Source organism: Octopus bimaculoides, chromosome 4, assembly GCF_046866305.1.
Source record: "Octopus bimaculoides isolate indiv1 chromosome 4, ASM4686630v1, whole genome shotgun sequence".
Classification (NCBI taxonomy): domain Eukaryota; kingdom Metazoa; phylum Mollusca; class Cephalopoda; order Octopoda; family Octopodidae; genus Octopus; species Octopus bimaculoides.
This window is the reverse complement of record NC_142931.1, coordinates 115585322-115611325: the sequence shown is the minus strand read 5'-3', so window position 1 is coordinate 115611325 and position 26004 is coordinate 115585322. Positions and strand designations below refer to the sequence as shown.

At 36.5% G+C, this 26004-nt stretch overlaps 2 protein-coding genes across 2 annotated transcripts in view; one reads left to right on the top strand and one right to left on the bottom strand.

Moving 5' to 3' along the window:
* LOC106872114 (serine/threonine-protein kinase Nek11) overlaps positions 1-23342 on the bottom strand; it is an 80992-nt gene extending 57650 nt beyond the window's left edge. The window contains exons 1-2 of the mRNA XM_089351187.1: positions 22625-23342; positions 645-816 (exon numbers count right to left, since the gene is read on the bottom strand). Of these exons, the coding sequence (XP_089207313.1) occupies positions 645-816; positions 22625-22764 (312 nt within the window). The 5' untranslated portion in view covers positions 22765-23342. The remainder of the gene's footprint in view (positions 1-644; positions 817-22624) is intronic.
* A 309-nt stretch (positions 23343-23651) lies between these two features.
* Positions 23652-26004, top strand: part of LOC106872113 (lipid transport auxiliary protein 1) — a 43580-nt gene continuing 41227 nt past the window's right edge. Inside the window, exon 1 of the mRNA XM_089351188.1 lies at positions 23652-23786. The gene's annotated coding sequence lies outside the window, so the exon portion shown is untranslated. The remainder of the gene's footprint in view (positions 23787-26004) is intronic.

Genomic DNA, 26004 nt, shown 5'->3' with positions numbered 1-26004 from the left:
TTTCAATCTGGTCAATTTCACAATCTTTCTCATAATGGCCACCTGTTCTTCTTTGCCAAAGGAAAGCAGTGAGATGATCTGAGCAAAACTCAACAACAATGAAACCATTTCAGTTTTAACATTTGATTTCAGATTTAATTCTCTGATAAACAAGTACAATTCTGAAAGTTGTTGTTGGCACTCCGTCGCTTACGATGTCGAGGGTTCCAGTTGATCCGATCAACGGAACAGCCTGCTCGTGAAATTAACGTGCAAGTGGCTGAGCACTCCACAGACACGTGTACCCTTAACGTAGTTGTCAGGGATATTCAGCGTGACAGCGTGACAAGGCTGACCCTTTGAAATACAGGCACAACAGAAACAGGAAGTAAGAGTGAGAGAAAGTGGTGGTGAAAGAGTACAGTAGGGTTCGCCACCATCCCCTGCCGGAGCCTCGTGGAGCTTTAGGTGTTTTCACTCAATAAACACTCACAACGCCCAGTCTGGGAATTGAAACCGCGATCCAATGACCGTGAGTCCACTGCCCTAACCACTGGGCCATTTGCGCCTCCACAATTCTGAAAGTAAGAAGGGAATAAATAAGGCATAATTATCAACAGAAGAGTTCAAATGGTGTTTAAATTCAATTACTAACATCTACTTACTTCGCAATATTCAGTGATTATACAGAAACATTCATCATCAATTAATTTGTCTAGGAACTTCAGAATGTTTGGATTTGAGAGCTGTGATAACAAGGCTGCTTCCTGTTCAGCAGCATCAGTTTCTTTGGGTTTTTTTTCATTGAGATAAATTTTTTTTAGAACCTTTTGGGAACTATAAATGAAAAAATTTTTAGATAAGCTTGAGTTTGATTTAAACATTCATAAAGCATGAGGTAATATCAAAAGGTTCCTAAACTAGTTATGTTTAATAAAAATAACTTATTTACCTAATGATGAAAGTAAACAAACAAGGTTTGTTTTAGAAGCATTGAGATGTATTGAAAGATAGAGAAATAATTTTTTATTATTCTCAAACGCGTGATAATGCTAATAAATAGCATGATCAGGATAAATTATCCATACATTGCAGAAAAATATGCTACTGGCCAGCCATGAGACTCGAACTCACATCCCTGTGATTACGCGTCAAGTGCTTTACCATTAAGCTAAACTGCCCAGTAATGAATTCTTCTGCAATTTTAGAACTTATAAATTTAGCTTCATAAGACGCTGACGTTAATACCTAAGTTTTAACATCATTTCCTTTGAAAATAACCACCTTGTACAGCAATACACTGGTCCCAGCATTCCACTTTTGGAATCTGGCCTGGAAGTTGTTATCTGTTAGCAAGTCAAGGACCTTCTGTGATTTGCTCTTGATTTTGACAATGGTGCTAAAACGGCAACATTTGAGCTCCCTTTTCATCTCGGGGAAGAGATGGAAGAACATAGGTGCTACATCTAGTGAATAGGGTGGGTGTGGAAGTGATACCAAGTTATTTTTGGTGAGAAACTCGTGAGGAAGGAGAGCTCAGAGACAGGATGCATTGTTGTCAGGAAGAATCCAATTCTTCATGCTTCACTGATCCAGTTGCTTTTATCGATTGTCCTCCCTCAGATGCTTCAAAATGTCACAGTAGAATTTTCAATTGATGGTCTGGCTTTGCAGGATGAATTGTTGATGTACAATATTGTGGATGAAACAAAAAAAACAAAATGCTCTTGATTGAGCTGCAGATCAATCATGCCTTTTGAAACATCTGCCCCACACAAAACATTGCATACAAACCATTGCCTTGTTGCCGTAAACTTGCCAAAGCATGCTCAATGCCTCTGTAGCAGACTTCCTGAGTTTAACACAAAATTTCATGTTGGCTCTTTGTTCCAACTTCCTGTCCAGGATAAAATTGCAGACTACCACATACACATGAGCACAAGAACACAAATTTCACAATTTGTGAAGTAAGCACAGCAACGTCACTTGGCACACTGCCTCACGAAGGTCACTGCTAGCTCTTACTTTGCATGCAACCATGTGCTGCCATCTGTTGGTATGCTACAGAACTAGTTTGGGAACTTTTTGATACCACCTAATATGTCTAACAGAGCACATGTCAATATACAAACAGTTGTGTGTATACTCACACACACATACATACATACATGCATACATACATACATACATACATACACACTAACAATCATCATCATCATTATTTAATGTTCACTTTTTTTGCTTGCATGGTTTGATATGACCTGCCAAGTCAGACGACTGCACCAAACTCTACTGTCTGCTTTTTCTGGATGCCCTTCCTAACACCAATCACTTTACAGAGTGCACTGAGTATATATTACATGGTACCAGAACCAGCAACAGCAAGGTTACCTATTAACTTGCTAGACAAGGTCACTCAACTGAGTGAAGAGTAGAATTGAGGGAGGTGGCCTTGAGCCAGGCAATGAAAGTTTAGAGTATGAGTAGAGTGACAGAAATAGGTATCTTGCAGAAGTGGAGATATATGGCTATCCAAGTTTTATATATATATATATATATATATATATATATATATATATATATATATATATATATATATATATATATATAGAGAGAGAGAGAGAGAGAGAGAGAGAGAGAGAGATTTTACCCAAATGTGACAGGGAGGTATATATAAGTGATGGAAGGAGTGGGTGTTAGCAAGATGAGTGTAGAGGAGATATTTATTAAAGACAGACTGAGTGCAATTAAGTTCGTGGGAGCCCAAAAGGAGAGTGGGAGATAAAGGGAAGAGGACTGAAGGTGTGTTAGGAAGATGAGTGTTGGGGGAGAGATTTGTCAGGGACAAATTGTGCGCAGGGGCAGAGACATAAATGATATGCCTTTAGGGTCTCAATTTTACTTACATGAACAGGTTTTCTCAAGCACAACAAATCACCAACCATCTCAGCTCTTTGTCAACTCCTCAGTGAGACTCAAGATCTGAAGGTAATTTTTCACTACTTCATCCCATGTCATCCTGGATCTTCCTCTTACACACACACACACACACACACACACACCGAAAGACATATACTCAACATTTGTATCTGTAAGTCTGCTTCTTATTCGCGTATGTGTTAATGTATCAAGTATATATAAGAATGCACAATAAGAGGAATGTTTAGGTTTATTTTTTGGCCAAGGACAAGGAACACACATGCATGCAGTAGAACCTCAGTTTCCAAATTTAATTTGTTTCTGAAGGCTGTTTGTCACCCAAAATGTTTTTAAACCAAAACTATTTTTCCTATCGAAAATTCAAAAGAAGGCACAGTGAATTTGAGCAGGAATGTGCACTGAGTGAAACCTAGATAGCACCCGATGCTCTGCTGTTTGATGTCAACCTGATACTCCCAACTTGATGTCAACCATTGTTGCCAGCTTGCATGTTCATCACCCAAGATGTTTTATGTTTGAAAAATTGTTTGTAAATCAATTTTTTTTTTGTGATGAAAGGCATTCATAAATCGAAATTCAACTGTATATATTAAAGGTTCAAAAGTTTATAAATTGCTTCATCATAAAAAAACAAGTTCAAAATTTTTAACAGTATCTTTTGTCAGAAAGTGATGTTTTCTCATGTTACCAAATAGATGTACAAAGAGTAGGGTGAGAGAAATAAAACTAAAAGAGAAAGAATATGGAAGCATAAGGAGGGGAACAAATCTGAAGAGATGTAGCAATTTTTCCTTGTGCATGGTTATTATGAGTCCACAATCAAGTGGACTCATAGCTGAGCCCAGACCACAGACAGAGCCTCACCACATCACATATACAGATAAAAAAATAGGCCTCTTTTCCTACCAGTCTTCATATCAGTTCTACCACTTCAACAAATTATACAACTTTCACTCATTTCCTCTCATTCTCAAACTGCTTCTGTCTTTCCCAAGCTCCTCACTGCTCCTTGAATAGAAAGGAAATCTTGTGTCACTTCTTGATCCAAAGGTACCCCACCCCAACAACTTACATTCAACATTTTTAACCTTTTAGCACTCAGATTACTCTATCAATGTAATGCTTATTTATTCATATTGTTTTGAATTAATCATGTTTTATCTTGTAGCTTCGGGATTTCAATGATGTGATTATAATGACATTGTACAGTAAGTGTGAGAGGCCAATTGAACATAAAACAGGTAAAATATTTGGGCCAGATATGGGCAGTGTAAGTGCTAAAGGGTAAAACTTTTTGATAGTAACCTGCTTGCAAATTTTTCATGTTATTAGATAGTGAACTTCTTAACTACACAGCCATGCCAGTGCCTTATCAAGTGGATTATAAGCTTACATGTTAGGGTCCAAATTCACCAAGTGGTTCATTGTCTCCAACTAAGTTATTTCAAGTTGCTGAAGTTCATTTGACTTCTGAGAAGAGATATCAAATTTTTGGTAAAAGCTGCCTATGATAGACCATCTTATAAGGGAGAATTTCTCTCATGTCTGTTTGATTCTACAGAATCCAGAATTGAGTACCAACCTATAAATTGCGTGTGTTTGAGAAAGGATTAACTTACTAGGTAACAGTATCATCTGTATGACAGTGATGCCTATTTAAAACCATCACATGATGTCAAGGTAAGGGGATGCAAACACACACATACCTGTCTCTACCTGCTGGGGTTTTTTTTTGGGGGGGGGGGTTACAATTCTGAACCATTTAATTGTGTGCATACGTATATGCGTGTGTATGTGTGTGTGTATGTAAGGTATATATATCTGCATGTGCAGGGGCAATAATACATACAGATACACATATTTATGGGTGTACATATGTACATATACATACAAGTACGTGTTGTATGTGTAGGTGTTGATATGTATAAATATCTATATACATGTTTAATACATGCATGTGTATACATCTTCACATATATATATTCTTCTACTACTAAGCACTGACCTGTCCTCTAACCAACCTAACCTATATTCCCAAATTCTTCATTCCACCATTTTACTAACCCTACCCCCTCTCTCTGCCCTTCACTTAGGCTCTATCACTACATACCTGACGCTCCTTTACTCATTATACTCTCATACCTCTCTCTCTCTATCACCCATCACCCCCCCCCCATTCCTTCTCTCTGCCACTCCTTTACTCTTTACCCTATCATCTTTTGCATCCTCATATCTTTCTCTCTCTATCACCCTCACCTCCCCATACCTTCTATCAATATATCTTGACTGACCCCTAACCAGTTCATTTTCCCTCTCTTCATCACTTTATTATCTCTCTCTCTGTTTTTCTTCTTTTCTTTTTTCTTTTCTTTGTTCCTCTCTTCCTGTTTTCGATTTGACCTTACAAATACATTCCCAACTTTTAAGTCACTTTAAATAAAACCCTGGATTCAATATCAATAACACTGTGTACAAACTCTATACTTGGAATGACCAATTTTAAAAACAATTGGAACTTACTCACAAGGTACTGGAATCTCATACGTATACCATTCTACCTAAATATTGGATCTACAGATGCAATATCCCTGCATATCTCATGTCTATTTTCATTCCTCTATTTCACTCTCTATTTCATATCTTATCTAGAATAACTGTTACTTAACCATTTTCTTACACCATCTCCGATGAAGGGATATATAAAATATCCCGGAAACAGCTGTAAGACCTTCTCTTTATAAATGCTCTGAAATCTTTCACAGCCTTGGTTTTTTATCTCATTCTGAAAATGTTTATATATATATATATATATATAATGGGTAAATATTATTATAAGATCTGGTAATTATTCATATATTAATATATTAATTAATATCGATTAATTATCAGGGGGCCAGCACATTTAAAGAATCAAAGAGATTCAGAAATATTATCTGCAATCTCAGGGATTAAGGTACATTTTAAAAATAACGTTGACCACTAACGTGGACAATTAATGCGCTAGAAATAGATCACATTTTGTGTCTATTAAGACCTAAAAAGTTCTCAACATGAAATATAGCAGCATACCAAAAACGTGAGCAGGCAAGACATTTAAAATCACCTAAAAAAATCATTATTAAACAGGAACCAGGTTTCGGATTTAACAAATTCTTACCATTTGTCTATTCCTCATCAGCCTGATTTGTAATGTAGCAGTAATTTTCAGAATCTTATACATAGTTGCCCACCGCCATGTGTGCGCGTGCATATGGTTCTGCTAATTACAGCTTAATGGTAAAGTTCAAAAGCCTTCGTTTTGGCGCGCTAGAAGCCTTCTAGCGCGCCAAAACGAAGGCTTTTGAACTTTACCATTAAGCTGTAATTAGCAGAACCATATGCACGCGCACACATGGTGGTGGGCAACTATGTATAAGATTCTGAAAATTACTGCTACATTACAAATCAGGCTGATGAGGAATAGACAAATGGTAAGAATTTGTTAAATCCGAAACCTGGTTCCTGTTTAATAATGATTTTTTTAGGTGATTTTAAATGTCTTGCCCGCTCACGTTTTTGGTATGCTGCTATATTTCATGTTGAGAACTTTTTAGGTCTTAATAGACACAAAATGTGATCTATTTCTAGCGCATTAATTGTCCACGTTAGTGGTCAACGTTATTTTTAAAATGTACCTTAATCCCCTGAGATTGCAGATAATATTTCTGAATCTCTTTGATTCTTTAAATGTGCTGGCCCCCTGATAATTAATCGATATTAATTAATATATTAATATATGAATAATTACCAGATCTTATAATAATATTTACCCATTACTCATGTTCTCATTCTGAATATATTCGACGCAGTAAATAGTTTCTGCGGATATATTCCTGGAATTAGCGCGCCAAAACGAAGGCTTTTGAACTTTACCATTAAGCTGTAATTAGCAGAACCATATGCACGCGCACACATGGCGGTGGGCAACTATGTATAAGATTCTGAAAATTACTGCTACATTACAAATCAGGCTGATGAGGAATAGACAAATGGTAAGAATTTGTTAAATCCGAAACCTGGTTCCTGTTTAATATATATATATATATATAGGTAGGTAGGTAGGTAGGTAGGTAGGAAGGTAGATAGATTGACAAACAGATAGATAGATAGACAGTGGGGAGAGATGACAGACAGACAGACAAATAGGTAGATAGATAGACAGATAGACAGGTAGGTAGGTAGGTAGGTAGGTAGGTAGATAGATAGATAGATAGATAGATAGATAGATAGATAGATAGATAGATAGATAGATAGATGATGGGCTTCTTTCAGCTTTCACCTACCAAATCCAATCACAAGGATTGGGTTGGCCCAGGGCTATCAAAAAAGACATGCAGTGGGACTGAACTGAAAATCACATGGTTAGGAAACACACTTCTTAACCACACAGCTATGCCTGTACTAGATAGAGTGAAAATAATCTTCTTAAGAGGAACTTATTTATTTAAATTATCTAAAGAGTTCTGTTCAATATTATCTTCAAAAACATCAGACAACTAAAAATCTCCTAACATAATCCAATCTTTTGATGAATTTCCACAAACTGTTGTAGACAATGCTATCAACACAAGGTTATTTTAAACACAAACATTAACTCCTCGCTTGAATGAACAATGTAAATCAGCTGATAAAACCCACTAGGCAGGTGATCATTTAATGTTAGTCATGATCTGAATATCTACCAAGCAAATCCTGACGTGTATATGTCTGTGTATCTGTATGTGTATGTGGGGAGGGTGCGTGTGTGCTCACGTGCACGTATGTGTGTGTGAGTGTGCACGTGCATGCATGCATGTGTGTGCGTATATATTGTCATTTTGTTGTATTTTTTTTTGTATATATTTTACCAAGAATAGAGAAATCATTATTTGGGAGTATAGCTTTAATTAACTGATAAGTATACCAAAACGAATATCACAAATACAGGTGACATGTTAATTACAAAGGTGATATTTTCCCAGCGTGTTTTTCATGGAAGACAGGAAAGGAACAACCTTACTTGTATGACAATGATGTTCATTTATGGCATTCACATGATGTGTAAAGAAGGATACACATAGGCATATACACATGCATACATAGATACATACATACATACATACATGTACACACACATACAGATACATTTATATATGATGGAGTTCTTTTAGTTTCTTATTTCTTTATTGCCCACAAGGGGCTAAACATAGAGGGGACAAACAAGGACAGACAAAGGGATTAAGTCGATTACATCGACCCCAGTGTGTAACTGGTACTTAATTTATCGACCCCCCAAAAGGATGAAAGGCAAAGTCCAACCCAATCCAGCATGGAAAATGAACGTTAAATGATGATAATGATGATGGTGGTGGTGGTGGTGTGTGTGTGTGTGTGTGTGTGTGTGTGTGTACTGATCTCTAACTGTGGAGGGAACCTGTGGAAGAGGTAGACTCCCAGGAAGACATGGGATGAAGTAGTGAAATATGATCTTCAGATGTTGACTCACGGAGGGGATGACAAGTGACTATGATTTTTGGCAATTTGCTGTGCTTGGGAAGTCATTGGATAGTACTGGTGACACGCAAAAAGTGGCACGTAGAAGGCACCCATGCTGGTGACACACAGAAGGCACCCATGACAGTGACACTTATAAGGTACCCATGTCAGTGACATGTTAAAGGCACCTGTGCAGTGACACATAAAAGACACTCAGTACATTTTATGGAGTGGCTGGAAATAGGTAAGAGCTGGTAATAAGAAGGGCATCAAGCTATAGAAAATTTGCCTCAGAAAACTCTGACTGACCCGTGCAAGCATAGAAAAGCAGATATTAAAATGGTGGCGGTGACAGTGGTGGTGGTGGTGGTGGTAGTGGTGGTGGTGGTGGTGGTGGTGGTGGAGGAGGTGATGATGATACATTCTAATTATTCTACTCTCTGAACAAGTAAATCTTATCTATATGGAGCAAAATATTATTTTCAAGTTCAACATTTAATTTTATCAATGTACAAATCATTGCAAATTGTACCACAACGTGGTGTGAAGATGATTTTGAAAACTTCATAGTTAAATACATAATGAAAATTAAATGCAACAAAAATGTAAATAAGATTTCTCATGCCAATGGACATTAAAATATTGGTGTCCCTTTACACAGAGAAACAAAATAAGAATGCAAGCATATCGAGAACGCTGTGCACAGTGTTTTTACTCAGTCCCCAATCAGAATAATTTGTCTGTTATATTCGCATTCTACTGAGGTTTTGATAGAAAAGTTAAACCTGTATTCTCTCATACCATAAACTAGCTAGCTCCGTGTATATATAAAATTGTAGTATTTTATATATAAAAAAAAGTACAAAACCAAGTTTTTAGTTTAATAATTCTTTTATTACCAAATTTTTTTGTGAAAAATCTATCCGCAACTAACATCCCTTGCCTGCTTGTTTCCTTCAAAAGAATTTTTAAGTTTCCCTTCCTTCTTGTACAACTTAAGGCCACAAAAAGCTGGCTGTGATTAAACAATATGAGCTGGCAAGTAAATACCAACGTTTTTGAAGCGGCATTTTCTTTCAATTGTGCTGAAACCAACCTAAAGTCACATGATTTAAAGCCACAAAAAGCATTCCGTGACTTCTAATTGATGTTGTAAAAACTCCCTATTCAAAATTTATTACATAAATTTCTTCATATAAATAAATTAAGCACATGTATGAACTGTTACATGTGTATTTATAATATACTTTTCAACTGCAGTCAATTTATATTCTTCATACTCTGAGGCAATAATTATTTTCTCTAATGAGTTTGTATATGTATATGTTTGTATAGGTATGTGTGATTCCTCTTTTATCCTCTTTTACTTGTTTCAGTCATTTGACTGCGGCCATGCTGGAGCACTGCCTTTAGTCGAGAAAATCGACCCCAGGACTTATTCTTTGTAAGCCTAGTACTTATTCTATCAGTCTTTTTTTTTTTTGCTGAACCGCTAAGTTACGGGGACGTAAACATACCAGCATCGGTTGTCAAGCGATAGTGGGGGACAAACACACATACATATATATATATATATATATATATATATATATATATATATATATATACATATATATGACAGGCTTCTTTCAGTTTCCATCTACCAAATCTACTCACAAGGCTTTGGTCGGCCCGAGGCTATAGTAGAAGACACTTGCCCAAGGTGCCACGCAGTGGGACTGAACCCGGAGCCATGTAGTTGGTAAGCAAGCTACTTACCACACAGCCACTCCTGCGCCTGTAATAATTATTTTTAACAGAACAGATAGAATATAGATGTGATATTGATCATCGTTAATTATTGAAAGAACGCTGGTTAGTTTATGTATAGTTACTGAAAGAACAATGGTTAAAAATTTCTTAATATAAATAAACTAAGAACATGTATAAACTTAAATTAAGATGTGTATTTATAATATACTTTTCAACTGCAGTCACTTTATATTCTTGATACACTCAGGCAATAATTATCTTCTCTAATGAGTTTGTATATGTGTATGTTTATGTAGGTGTGTGTGATTGTAATAATTATTTTTAACAGAACAAATAGAATATGGATGGTAAATCAAATTGAGACATGTCAATGTTATCTAGTGGCTGTCTTTTGAGATGTGACATCGATCATTATTTGTTACTGAAAGAACGCTGGTTCACACATACAGACATTCACATACTTCTCTTGTACACACACACACACACATACTCACACAGAGTTGAAATGCTGATTGATTTTTCTTTTCAGCACTGGATGTTCACCATTCCACTTCCATTGCACGCATGCACACACTCACACACAAGCATTCACATACCTCCCTTTTACATACACACACATATACTCACAGAGAATTGAAACGCTGTTTGATTTTTTTTTTCCACTGTAGAATTTCCAACATCCCACTATCAATTTGTTACCACCCCTATCTTCCTTATTCATCTATCACCCCTTCCTTTTTCATTCACATGTTGTGATGGAGAAAAACACAAGAATATTATTATAGTAGATGATTATGCCCACCCACCTCACATCACTTTAACCCTTTAGCATTCAGACTACTCTGTGAAATGTAATGCTTATTCATCCACATTGTTTTGAATTAATCATGCATCACCTCACAGCTTTCAGATTTTGATGGTGTGATTGTTTATTTTTAGAATGATATTGTAGGGTAGGTGTGAAAGGTTGGATCTAGTCAATTTCAACATAAAGAAGATAAAATATTTGGGTCTGATATGGCTGGTTCAAATACTAAACTTCTTACAGTTTCATCCTCAGAATAGCCCTTCTATGGATTGCATTGTAGGGATTACATCATGCCTCATAGACACCTAACACATGCACACACGCATACACGCATGCATGCACACGTGCACACACACACACACACACACACAAGCACACATGAGTACACCAAAATCGTTGCCAGTACCACCTGACTGGCCTTCGTGCCCGTGGCACGTAAAAGCATCCACCACACTCTCGGAGTGGTTGGCATTAGGAAGGGCATCCAGCTGTAGAAACTCTGCCCAAATCAGATTGGAGCCTGGTGTAGCCATCCGGTTCACCAGTCCTCAGTCAAATCGTCCAACCCATGCTAGCATGGAAAGCGGACGTTAAACGATGATGATGATGATGATGACTAAGTTGAAAACATGCCTAATATGACAAAAACAGTCACTATTGCAACAAGAACAGGCACATATCCAAACTTTGATTGTGTTTCTAGACATGAGTTACATTTTGAGTGGTTGAATTTTGCTTCATTTCCACAATTTCAAGCAAGGTTATCTGTAATAGCAATTATTTACAGCCTGCCACTCGCAGTTGTTAGTGATAGTATGGAATTTTTATACCCCGATAATAAATTTCTGCATTCCTTATTTTCTTTGCTTCTGTAGGACAATCTATTCTCATTGATTCACCCTTCAAACATTCTCCAACACTGCAGTGGCAGCTGCTACAAAAGCAAGAAAATGTAACAAGGCTTCTGTCTAGATTTTAACCATGTATGGCTGTGCGGTAAGAAGCTTGCTTCCCAGCCACATGGTTCTGGATTCAGTCCCACTGCATGGCACCTTAGGCAAGTGTCTTCTACTATAACCTCAAGCCAACAAAAGCCTTGTGAATGGATTTGGTAGATGGAAGCTGAAAGAAGTCCATTGTATGTGTATATATATATATATATATATATATATATATATATATATATATATATATATATATATATACTAGCAGAAACACCCGGCGTTGCCCGGGTTAAAGAGAATAATGAAATCTAAAAACGCCGTCTAGACTATGCAACCCTCAACTGTTAGTAGCTACGATACCATATTTCTACATTAATAACTCTCCAATCCATGCCAGCATGGAACATAGATATTAAGTGGAATGCTAGAAGAAAGTTTTCAACTCATATGTATATAAAGTAAATACACGTAATTCAGAAACACGTTTTTGTGTATCTTATTTTGTAACCAAACAAACAGGTACAGATTATAAATAATGAAAGGCCAATTTTGGTGATTCATTTGACAGAGGTAGTAGAGAGACAATGCGATGATAAATCTGAGGTTGGATCTTGAAAGTTTGGATGAATGCTGCCTCAGTTAAATCTCTTGTGGTTCCAAATGATGTCATCTGTAGTACAGCGTCGTATTGTCTAATTTTGTTTTGCAAATGTTAGGAATCTTGGTCAGTTGATGATAACAGTTTCTTCAATAGCTCTGGAGGTTGGGGATTGTGGAATTGTTGGGAATGTTTTTAACTTTGGTGTTATATGTATTGCTTGAATTTCTTTGACATATGAAATATATGTATTTTCACTGGGTTTGTAAAAGAGAGTTGTGTAGCTCTCGAGTTATAAGGATTCACACAGACAGACAGACACACATTCTCATCTTTATATATAGAGATATATATATACATATTCTTTATTGCCCACAAGGGGCTAAACATAGAGGGGACAAACAAATTAAGTCGATTACATCGACCCCAGTGCGTAACTGGTGCTTTATTTATCGACCCCAAAAGGATGAAAGGCTAAGTCGACCGCGGCGGAATTTGAACTCAGAACGTAGCAGCAGACAAAATACCGCTAAGCATTTCGCCCAGCGTGCTAACGTTTCTGCTAGCTCGCCGCCTTATAGAGATATATATATACACACACACATGCACCCAAACACACGTATATATATGTATATCAATATAAATATATGAAAGTCAATGAAGTTTCGTAAAAGAAGGTGATCATGTACATATTTTCTTGCTGTTGTGATTATAACACCTCGTTGTAAACAATGTTCCTTGTTTTCCCTTGTGGAGCATATGCAAATAGGTTTTTTTTTTGCTGCCCACCCTTGAGCAGCCAACATACAGTCGTCCATGTGAGAAGCGGGGCTCTTCCAAGAGAAGACCAGCTACAGACAGTGCTCATCTGTTATGTTTGGGTTAAAATTTCATCAACATCAAAAATATATGAATTTTCATGGGAGTTATGGCCGTTATGCATAGAATATAATTTGCAAATTGCAGACAAAATTTACAATCGATAAATGTCTTAGAATAACCAGTCTCTCATCTGGGAAGGCCTTGAAATCAATGTTACCAACTGGGGACTATGTGTGTTGCAGTGATAATAAAAAGACTCAAAGGAGGTCTGCAACGAAATAATTTTACTCAATACTTTGCAAGTGAATCAGTGGCGGCAAAGATGCGTCTCATTTACTTGACAATTTATGCACCACATTGCAGAAATCACAATGTAAGTATATCTGAAAGGGTAGTCTTACACTGTTGTACCGTTGAATTACAAATAATGCTCATCTGTTATGTTCGGGTTAAAATTTCATCAACATCAAAAATATATGAATTTTCATGGGAGTTATGGCCGTTATGCATAGAATGTAATTTCCAAATTTCATAAAGATCCATTCAGTACTTTTGACGTAGTTTTGGATAAGAAAACAAATGACTAATGTGTGTGTTTGTGTCCATGTGTATGTGTGTGATGGGTGTATATATGTATAGATATCTGTATGTATGTAGATATATGTATATATGTGTACATATTACATGTATATCTATATATATATACATCTACACATATGTATACATATACATGTATGCATATATATCTATACATATACGTGTACATATACATCTATATATATATACATATACATCTCTCTCTCTGAAAGTATCTGTCATTACAGTATCGAAATGTGATTGTTTCAGTTAGTGGAATAGTTTCATTTTTAAAGTGAAAGTATTTGACATGAGTGTTTTTGTTTCACTTTTGACACGTAATACTTAAATAGTGGAGGAGATATTATGTTGCCGTGGGCTCGAACTCTGCAAGAAGTTAAAAAATTTTTTTGACTAAAACACAACTGGAGCCCTAAGTAAGGCATGTGTAAAATTTGAATGAAATTGGTTGCGTAGTTCTCGAGTTTTAGGGATACACACACACAGACAGACAGACAGACAGACAGACATTCTCATTTTTATATATATAGATATATATAAATATATATGCGTGATCTGATCAATAAGTATCCAGACTGTTGCCATAGTAACAAACTAAAGCATGCAAAGTGAAGTTGCTTGACACAGATTGACCTTGAACTCTGCTGTGCATGTGCACTAAGTTTTAACATTCTAGCTCACTTCTGCTGTTTACAGCAATACTTGGAAGGAAAGAGTGTAGCGAGTGATCATCGCATTGACCATGACAGAGAAAGTTGAGCAGAGAATCTGCATCAAATTTTGCTAAAAGCTTAGCAATACCTCTCAGAGGCCTACGCAAAGTTTTCAAAAGGTTTTCATCCTTCTTGACACAGTCAAGGAGATCTTGTGCTACTGAAACCCAAGTGTTTTTTTGGTCCCCTGAAAGCAGTTTTTGCAGAAACTAGCAGACAGGCATCTCATACCCAAATCTTCAGTGATAATGGACTAAACTGAACCGTAACTAATCTGCACATCCTCTGATAACTCACGGATGGTGATTCGATGATTTCCCCTCACAGCTGCATTCACATCTGTGATGTTTTTCTCAGTTTTGCTGAGTGTCTCCCAGAACATTCGTCAAATTGACATTTTTGAAGCCATCTTGGAAACGTCTGAACCACTCGTACACTTGTGTGCAGCTTATACACGTCTCTCCATACACTTTCTGTAACTTTGCCTAGGCCTCTGAGCAGGTATCGCCATGACAACTTTCTCTGTCATGGTCAATGAGACAATCACACGCTACACACCTTCCATCAAAGCACTGCTGTAGACAGCAGAAGTGAGCTAGAATGTTAAAACTTAGTGCACATGTACAGCAGAGTTCAAGGTCAATCATGCCAAGTAGCTTCACTCTGCGTACTTTAGCATCATTACTATAGCAACTGTCTGGATACTTATTGATCAGACCTCACATATAGATATTGTGTGTGTGTGTGTGCGTGTTTGTCCCACCACCACCACAGTTTGAAAATCAGTGTTGGTGCATTTATGTCTCCAGAACTTAGTGGTTCAGCAAAAGACACCAACAAAAAAAGGCCTGGGGTCGATTTGTTCGACTAAAACTCTTCAAGGCTAAAACTCTAGCATGGCCACAGTCTAATGGCTGAAACAAGTAAAAGATAAAAGATCTTATTCAGATTCCTAATTTAGAACTATGCCAACCAGAATATAGCTTGAGAGTTATACTTATAAATACAGAGGTGCTTGGATAGAAATCTAACAGCCTCAGCCCTCATCTTGAGAAGCTGGGCTTCACAAAACCAGAATGAACACAGCCAATTAGGAAATTACTGTTACGAGGTCTCTGAGAAAAATGTAAAACATTCCAGAAGTTTGGTATTCAATAAGCGCATACGTTCAAGTGTAAACATATTAATATGCAAATATATGTACACATATACATGAGTCAAAGCATACAGATCCACACATGCAATGATATCCATACTTGAACATAGGCATACATGTGAACATACATACCTACCTACCAACATACATACATACATACGTATATACGTACGTGCATACATACATAATACATAGTCATACATACTTACATATATATGCAAATAGCCAGGTGGTATTAGCTAGTTTGTGAGTAAGAAACCAGTTCTTTCTCCATTGGTGAGAAATTCTAAAAAATAACCCAGAATGAACAAACAATAAATACATACATGCATGCATACATATGCACACAAATATACAATCATACATATACACATACATACATATATAAATATTCATCCATAGACAGATGCACAATGATAGACAGACAAGCAGACGGATAGATAGATAAATAGATAGATAGATAGATTCCTGCATTTTATGTGAACAAAGCTTACAGCCAGAGATATCTAAGTAGCATTATTGACCCCTGGGCAAATTACTGAACCGGACCCTACAATATTAATTTATTGAGAGCAAACTACAGCATACACAGATCAAAATTGGGCCTACTGGAACTGTGGGGTCCCTGGCCAACTGCCCAATATGTACGTGCCTTAAGACAACACAGACTACATCTACAAAATAAAGTATTTGCTACTTTGGGTAATGTCATAATCCTTATTGGCTTCAGTTTCAAATCTGGTCATAGCTGCTATGAGATCTAAAGAAATAAATATATATTCTAGCTGGGGTGCATGTTAGCTGTAGTCTAATTTCAGGAGGTTGGGGTAGTGTACGTAATCTGCCATTGGACATCCTATAACCGGATCTCCTTCGACCTCAATTCTTTTTAGCCAATGAGCTATGGTTCCTTATTGAAGGATTAGCAGATAGACATACATATAGGTTATTAGTGTTTACTTTGTATAATGTTCTTAATGTATACACTCATTACACATATATACATGCACACATACACATACCTGTATGATAGATGGACACATACATACGTGGTTGTATCAGCAGGCAATAATGAGATAGTATTAGGTACACACACACACATGTATTGCATGTAAGTAAATACATACATACAAGTATCAGGTCATCCCATAAGTTCTGTCCAAATTTTGAATAAAGAAAACAAGTGATTAAATGTTATATTTAGTTGAAATTTAATCATCAATGTACTTTCCCTGATTATCTATGATTTCGATGCATCTATTTACAAGCTTTTTAATCCCATCAATGTATAACTCTTTTGGTTTCAAAGCGAAGAACTCTGAAATGTCAGTTTCGACCTCCTCCTCCTGGCTTGCAAAAGTTATGTTCCCCAAATGATTCTGTAAACTACAAAACAAATGGTAGTCTGAAGGAGCAAGGTTGGGAGAATAAGGTGGATGAAGAATTTTTTCCCTATGAAGCTCTTCGATCTTCTGTGATGTGATCTTTGCAGTGTGGAGTTGCGCATTGCCCTGATTCACTCCTTTTTGATTCACTAAAGCAGATCTTTTTTTCTTCAAAGCTTGGTTCAAACGCTCTAATTGCTGACAGTAGACTTGAGTGTTGATTGTTGCATTAGGCGGTAACAATTCAAGGTGAATTACACCTTTGCAATTACACCAGATAGAGAGAAGAACCTCTTTCCCATGAAGTTCCCTTCTTGGTTGTGGTTGAGCTTTTTCCCTTTTACCAAGCCACTGTTTACGACGTTTAACATTTCGATAGAAGATCCATTTTTCGTCACCAGTCACAAGTCTATCCAAAAAGGGTGAAATGAGTTCGTGAGAATGGAGAGAAGAGCAGATGTCAACTCAGGATTTGCAGTTGCTTTCGGACAATTCATGAGGCACCCATTTTCCAAGTTTAGGAACCTTTCCAAGTTGTTGAAGATGACGATGAACAGTTGTATGGTTTGAACTAAGCTTTATTGCCAATTCTTCAACTGATAATGCAGGATTTTCTTCAAGTAATGCCTCAGGGAGCTTATCATCAAACTCAACTGGAAGTCCTGAGAGAGGATCAAAGATAAATTAAGGATAAAGAATAAAGAAAGCAAAAGTAAAAGTGAAGAAAAATAAGTGCATACATAAAGCCAGTTAGGCATAGGGTCGGGGTTTAGGGCTTGCTAGCTAAGGCTAAAGAACAAAGGGTGGAGGGCAGAGATATACAAAGCTTAAGGGTATTCTGTGGTATAGGTTGAATGTTAGGGGAGGGAACAAAGACAATCAAATAATAAGATCTAACTTTTAAGGAATTGTAGTATTAAGTGTGATTGATTTATCAGGTAAAGTGGAAAATGTAGAAAGTTGCTTTAGATATGAATATGTTATGTGTTAGTGGAGACCACTTGTAATATTAGAATATGTTTGCCTGGAGAGGAAAAACCTGGTAGTAATAGTAGAGTACTACTTTTCATTAAGAAGCTCAAAGAAAGAGGGGGTTATATAATAAATTACACCTAGATCGGAGTCAGAGGAAACACCAGAGCAGACTCCTATCTCACCTGGGTCGCTGACCGTAAATATAATTTTACACCCTTTCACAAACTATAATCTCCACTCAACTCCCCGGTTAATAAGAGTCAAAATCTCACTTAGCAGCCCTCTCAAAGGCTGTGATCTATTGAGTCACCCTTACATCATCTAATGGCAATATATACATAAATATATGTATGTGTGTGTGTGTAAAGATAGATAGATAGATAGATAGATAGATAGATAGATAGATACATAGATAGATAGATACAGAGAGGGAGGAGTAACCCATGGAAAAATTTTTTTTTAAATGAATGGATACACTCATACATGCACACATGCACGTACAAACAGACACACACACACAAAACGTGTGTTTGTGATGAATATCACATCTTTTCAGTTAAATCTCAGACAGCAGAGTGAGACTGAACTTAACTAAAGCATGAAATATTAAAAAAGTATCTAATATATTAGAATAGCATTAGACATGGTAAAAGTTTAGTTCGATATAAAAAAAACCCATCTGATATATCAGAATAGTGTAACAAGACAAGAGAACTATGTTATTGCTTCAGGTTTTAATGTTCATCTGTATTGCCCATATAACATAGTAGAAGTTAGCATTTACACAGATAGAAAGGTGGAAAGATAAAGATATTGGTGGATAAGAATATGGAGAAAGGGATGGATATATATATAGAGAGAGACATAGGCAGATTACATTATTTACATTCTCTTAAATATAGAACTGGAATAGGCAGATTAATCAATAAAAAGATAGTTAGATATATGGAAGAGTAAATAGATGAATTGGTGGTTGGGTAGATAAATAGACTGAGGGAATGTTAAATAGCTATGTATATAGAAATACATAGACTGGTTAATTTATAAAGAGTCCAGTTAAAATAAATTCAACAAGAAAATAACTGTAGAGTGAGCTTTTTTTTTCTGGGTAAGCTGTTAATGTCAAGTTGTGAGCATGTTCAGATTCAAAAATGCTTCAACAGATGTGACGTTTGCATAGCACGGTGAAATAGTAACCTTCTCCTCCTCATCATCACTGTTTGATGTCTGTTTTCCATACTGAAATGGGTTGGACAGTTCAACAGGAACCAGCAAGTTAGAGGACCACACCAGACCCCAATGTCTGCTTTGGTGTAGCTTCTGTGACTGGATGTCTTCCCTAATGCCAACCACTTTGCAGAATGTACTGGTTGTTTTCTTTATTTAATTTTTTTTTGGCAATGATACTAGTGAAGTCACCAAGTAACTTGCAAAACAAGATGCCTCAGCTGAGTGGAGATGTAATATTGAGGGTGGTGGCTTTATGCCAGATGCTGAGAGAGAGTAGCAAAAGAGAAAGAGATAGTGAGAGTGTACTGTCAGAGTGCACAGGGAATATAAGACAGAGTAATTATATAGGATCAGAAAGGGTGGGTAGGTAGGTAGGTAAGTTTGTGTGAAAGGCATATGACAGATGGTTAGAGATGAGGATAGGTGTGGACTCAATGAATGGGACATATGAGTGGAAGCATGGTCAGTAGTGAAGAACAGTTTGAGTGGAGAGTAAAAGAAACAGGAGTAGGTCAAGTAGGAGAAAGAAGTGATAAGTGACAATATTAGGGAGACAATGTAAAGTAGGAGAATAAATGGTATGCAGCACCTCAGTGAGTTGTGCCATAGTTAGAAGAGTGATAGAGGGATGGATGTTAGAAGATGAGTTGTGGGAAAAGGCTTGATAAGATTTTGTTTTTATTTAGGTGGATGGATCTTCCTATATTGCCAGTAATCTCAATCCTTTGTCATCTCCTTTGTGAGGTTCGCCATCTTGAGGTCAGTCTTCACTACTTCATGTCACATTTTTCTGGGTTTCCCTCTTCCACAGGTTCCATCCACATTTAGCAATCAACACTTCTTTATGCAACTGTCTTCACTCATTTGCATCACATGACCATACAAGTGCAGTCTTCTCTCTTGCACACCGCATCTAATGCACCTTGTGCCCAATTTCTCTCAACACATTTGTACTTTGTTGTACATGCACATACGCACTGATGCGGCACAGCCAGCCAAGCATGCCAGCTTCATTTCTTTCTTGTTTTCACATATCCTCTGCATTCATGGCCCAAGTTTCACAACCATGTAACATTGCTGTTTGTATAAAAACATGATAGAATCTGCCTTTCATTCTGAGAGAAGGGTTTTTTCTTTTTACCAAGAGAGGCATATATATTGCTACATGTCAATATCACAATTCATGGTAAGCTTAAATTTTCTAATGAAGTATGCTTTGGTTATCTGAAGATTTACTGCATCTTTCATTACTTCTAAGGCTTTTGTTGATATGCTTCCTCCACTTGCTTGTCATGCTAGTGTTGGAACACTGCACTGAGTGGTATTGCATTATAGGATCCTGGAGCATTGTGTGTGTGTATGTGTGTGTGAGCACGTGCATGCATGTATGTATGTATGTATACTAGTGCGAACATGTTATCTTTAAGATACCACGTTTTACATTGATTTGATATCATTGCATCATATATTCCTATAGTATATATGCATAAGTATACATATGATATGCTTGTAAGAAGAACATTGGCAAGACATACAACATGAAAGAAACTCCGAAGTCCACAATGGAAATGTAAAATAGAGAGCTATAAGATGAAAAGTAGTTATGCTAAAGGAATGTTCATTTACAAAGCAATGAAAAAATTACTGCCGAAATACTGCCAATAAATTTTAATACATTATACTTCAAAACATTGGACAAATCATCAATTGGTGCCAGCATCATCATCTAACATTCATTTTCCATGCAGGTGTGAGTTGGATAGTTTGTCAGAAACTGCTTAGCCAGAAGGCTGCATAGAACTTCAATGTCTGCTTTTCTATAGCAGGGTGCCCTTTCTAATACCAGACACTTTTTACAGTGTTTAGGGTACTATTTTTCTATGCACTGGCAAAAGTGAGGTCACCAAGTAACTCACAAAACATGGCTACCCTAACTGGAAAGAGAAAGAGATGTGTTTTCCACAGTGTATGATTGTGGAAAAATCCACTGAAAATATAGTTCAATTTTTCAGTATTAATCATCAAGCAGTTAATAACATAGTCAAAAGGTGGACTGAAAAAGAGCATTCCTGAGCAAAGAAGAGATATGGGAGGTTACAGAAAGTTTCCAAGAGGTCAAAGAAGGCAGTTAAATGGAAAGTAATTAAACATTATCTTGCAACTGTTAGGAAGGCTACAAATTCTATGAATATGGTGTCATATTACATAAAAACAGTTTTGAAAGACCATAGACATGAATGAAGAATTGCAAGAAAGAAGCCAATGGTTTTAAAAGCTAATAAGACTGAAAGAGTTGACTGAACAGAAAAGTTTTGCAACAAGGAACCCCAAGTTGTAGTTACTAAAAATATGGCCTGACAAAAACAAATTCAGCAATTTTTCCAATCTAATTCAAAACTATATGGGGCACAGCTAAACTGAAACATCAAAGCTAAACCACTTGCAAGGGACTGTTAAATATGGGGGAGTTGGGGGGAGGTATCATTTGGGGGTGGGGGTACGGTTGGCGCAATAGGTTGATCAGACCTCATTTTTGTTGAAAACATTTTTAAATGGCCCAGAATGCTCTCAAAGACTTTAAAAGGGTCTGTCACCCATCTTTTCTGATGTGGGAATCGATAAGAAGACCATTAACAACAAAAAAACAAAAAAAACAATTAGAGCAGAAGCCATACAAGCAAGTAAGGAATCACAAATTTGGGAATAAAACCTCCCATTTGGATTCCTCAAACCCCAATCTTAATCCAATGGAACATATATGAGAACATCCCGATAGAAGGTTATTGTAGGCCACTGCATATTTCTGTATTATTCCAACCTATATGTATATCAACAGGTTGAGTGAGAGTATGTGTGTGTGTATATATAAAAACATGCGTGTGTGCGCGGGCTAGTGAGAGAACAAGCACATGCGTTCCCGTGTTTTACCTCTTAAATATGAGATGAATGAGTATCTTCCAGGAAGAATATATTGGAATATTGAAATAAGTTAAGAATTAAATTAACTTGATAATTTAAGCATTATTTTAGAATTGATTACGAAAACGAAATTTAATTCTGAAATAAAATAGTGTCCGTTGTTAGAATTAAAAGCGTAAAAGTAAAATATAATTAGAATTTTGATCTTAAAAAAAGATCAAAAACAAATTCACTTTGAGTTAAAGAAGTAGAATATAAATCGAAAATAATAATTGAATCATTAAAAACAAACTTTTTTTCGTTTTCTTCTTTATCTTTACAAAGGAAGACAGTGCCAAAATGACCAGATCCGAGTTTTTTCCCAATCACATATCTTTCAGCCAGAACTGTTGGTACTTTATTTGAGCCTTCTGCAGGACGATTAGTTATCATTTTAGTTGCAAATCAGTTTTCTTTTTGTAATCCTTAATATTTCCTAGGAAGTGAATTGAAATGAAAGTGAACCCGAAAATAAAATTCCGAAATGCGTCCTCTAGAACAAAGGATATTGATCTATTACTCATTAAGAGTGGGTCGGTTGAACCAGCAATCCTATTCTATCTAGTTACTTGTTTTTCTTTAAATGAGAACCAACGTGCTCAGTGATGCGGTTACTTATTTTGACGCGAAATTAATAACAACCTCTCAAGCAAAACGTTGATTTAAATCCATCTGGAGATAGACATATATATTTTTTAATTAATTACTTAACAAGTCCAAGGTACACTTGTAAAAAAAAATTGTTTCCATAGAAACTGATTAACAAGTGGGAATTTTTTAAATTTATATAAACAAGTGATAGGTCTTATGTTCCGTGAAACATACTCGTGTCGTTTGTATCTAAATGTTATTTCGATACAATAAAATATAATATATATATTAACAAAATCGAATTGAGCTTATAGTAACAAAATATTAATAATTTTTTAAACTAAGTTTGATCACCCTTAGCAACAGCTTTACGAAACTGCGGCGAAACATTTAAAAACATAATGCATGTTATTAATATTTGGCCTAAATAAAGGAATATATAATTAAGTTTTCTCACATAAATTTGTATTTATACTTGTTTTGATTTCAAAAATCCATATGTAACTCCGTTATTTTCAATATCTATGTTAGTTTTATTTATTCCAAAATAGTAAACAAACCAATTAACATGAATTCTATAATGCTATGACATATTTACTTCATTGAAAATTGTAACACACAAATATTTATTTCCCTATGTGACGAAATAGAAATGGAAATATTTAAAATTTACGATTCGTTTTAAATAGTATTTTAGATATATTATTCAGTTAGCAATATTGTTTTAAGTGTGTACGATGCATAATATGAGGAATAAGGATTTAAATATCCAGTGCGATGGAAGGTGTGGTGTTCTTCCATGTTGCTTTGTTGAAGGGAGAAAGGTAAATATTCGTTCACTTTGATATATATATTCAAATCGGAATGAAATAACCTAAAATTTAGTTTTATTTTAAATAATTAGTCATTTTTGGCATTCTTTTTGAGGTCCACTGACATATTTACGTTCTTTCGATAATCTATATTCTTGTCTACAATATATAATTGCGATGTCGTATAATAAGCTTCTGTATTTGTATGTATACAGCACAACACGGGGAACTGGAGACTCATGGCAAGCCGACCCCAGGAACATGAGTGATGATAATAAATATGTTTTTCCATGCAGAAAGCACATATTAAACACACGTTGTAACGAGGTAACAGCGGAGCCCTCTACGTTTGTCAAATCTTGCTAGAAATAGGAAGCAAATCTTCAAAAGATGGATCGGAATAAATATACTTTCTGAACCGGCCTTTTCCTTATTGTAGTATCAATGTCTTTCTCGTTGTTCTACGAAGGGTTTTCCTATTGTGAACTGTAAAAATACATGACTAAAGGTGTGAGCAAATTAAGGAATATAATTTAAATCAAATCATTAGCATTGTACTGTTTTCACTGGCTGGAAATTTGAAATTGTTTCGATTTCTGAGGATGAAAATGTAATTAGAAATGCAATATCTTGTTTTTACTCTTCAAATATATTCATCCACTTATGTTTCCGGTCATCACTGGAACTGAAAGCAGTGAAACAATCATTCTTAGACAAATGGTAAGAACGTTTCTGTAATCATTGAAACGCTGTTGCTTTAATTTTTTCAGGATGAAACTATCAAAATTATTAGTATTTTCTTTGACATACCAAGAGGATAGTTGATTACATCAATCTGAGTTCTTGAGTGGATTTAGTAAGAAGAAACTGAAAGAAGCCCTTCGTGCGCTCGTCTGTGTATATATATATATATATATATGTATATATACACACACACACACACACACACACACACACACACACACACACACACACACACATATATATATATATATATATATATATATCATTATCATTATCATCGTTTAACGTCCGCTTTCCATGCTAGCATGGGTTGGACGATTTGACTGCAGAGTGGTGGACCAGATGGCTACACCAGGCTCCATTCTGATTTAGCAGAGTTTCTACAGCTGGATGCCCTTCCTAATGCCAACCACTCTGAGAGTGTAGTGGGTGCTTTTACGTGCCACCGGCACGAAGGCCAGTCAGGCGGTACTGGCAACGGCCATACTCAAAATGGTGTATTTTACGTGCCACCTGCACAGGAGCCAGTCCAGCGGTACTGGCAACGAACTCGCTCGAATGTCTTTTCACGTGCCACACACACACACACACGTTGGTGTCTTACAATTTCCATCTCAGCGTGAATTTGGTAAATTAAAACTTACAGAACTGCTTTGAGTATGTGTGTCTGTATAGCCGCCATATGCCCATGGGCATATGGCGCAGTGGTTAAGAGCATGGGCTACTAACCCCGAGATTCCAAGATTCCGAGTTTGATGATACAGTAGTCCCCTGGTATTCGTGGGGGTTATGTTCCTAGAGCACCCTCAAATAGTGAAAAACTGCGAATATTGGAGACATGGTCTGTAAAAATGCCTATAAATGTCAAAATATAATGTTTCATATATATATAATATTTAATAATAATTTAATAAAAAATGAAGTAAAATGTATGGTTACTCACCAATAATGAATGATATTGATTTAAAAAAACTCCATTTGAGCATTGTTGCCAGTACTGCCTGACTGGCTCCTGTGCCAGTGGCACGTAAAAAGCACCATTTGAGCATGGTCGATGCCAGTGCCGGCTGACTGGTACCCTGCTGGTGGTATGTAGAAAGCACCATTCAAACATGGTCGATACCAGTACTGCCCGACTGGCCCTTGTGCTGGTGGCATGTAAAAAGCACCCACTACACTCTTCGAGTGGTTAGCATTAGGAAGGGTATCCAGCTGTAGAAACTTTGCCAGATCAGATTGGAGCCTGGTGCAGCCTTCTGGCTTGCCAGCTCTTAGTCGAACCATCCAGCCCATGCCAGCATGGAAATCAGATGTTAAACGACAATGATGATACTGAAAATAATGAAGGTAATGACTGCACAGCAATAAAGATTTAAATCTCTTCAGGTGTTTTAGGGGATGTCATATCTTCGTGCAAGACTTTCTTGGTGGACTTGAGGAACATTGTGATGGGAAGTTGCTGTCTTTGTTTCTTCATGGTGGTGAG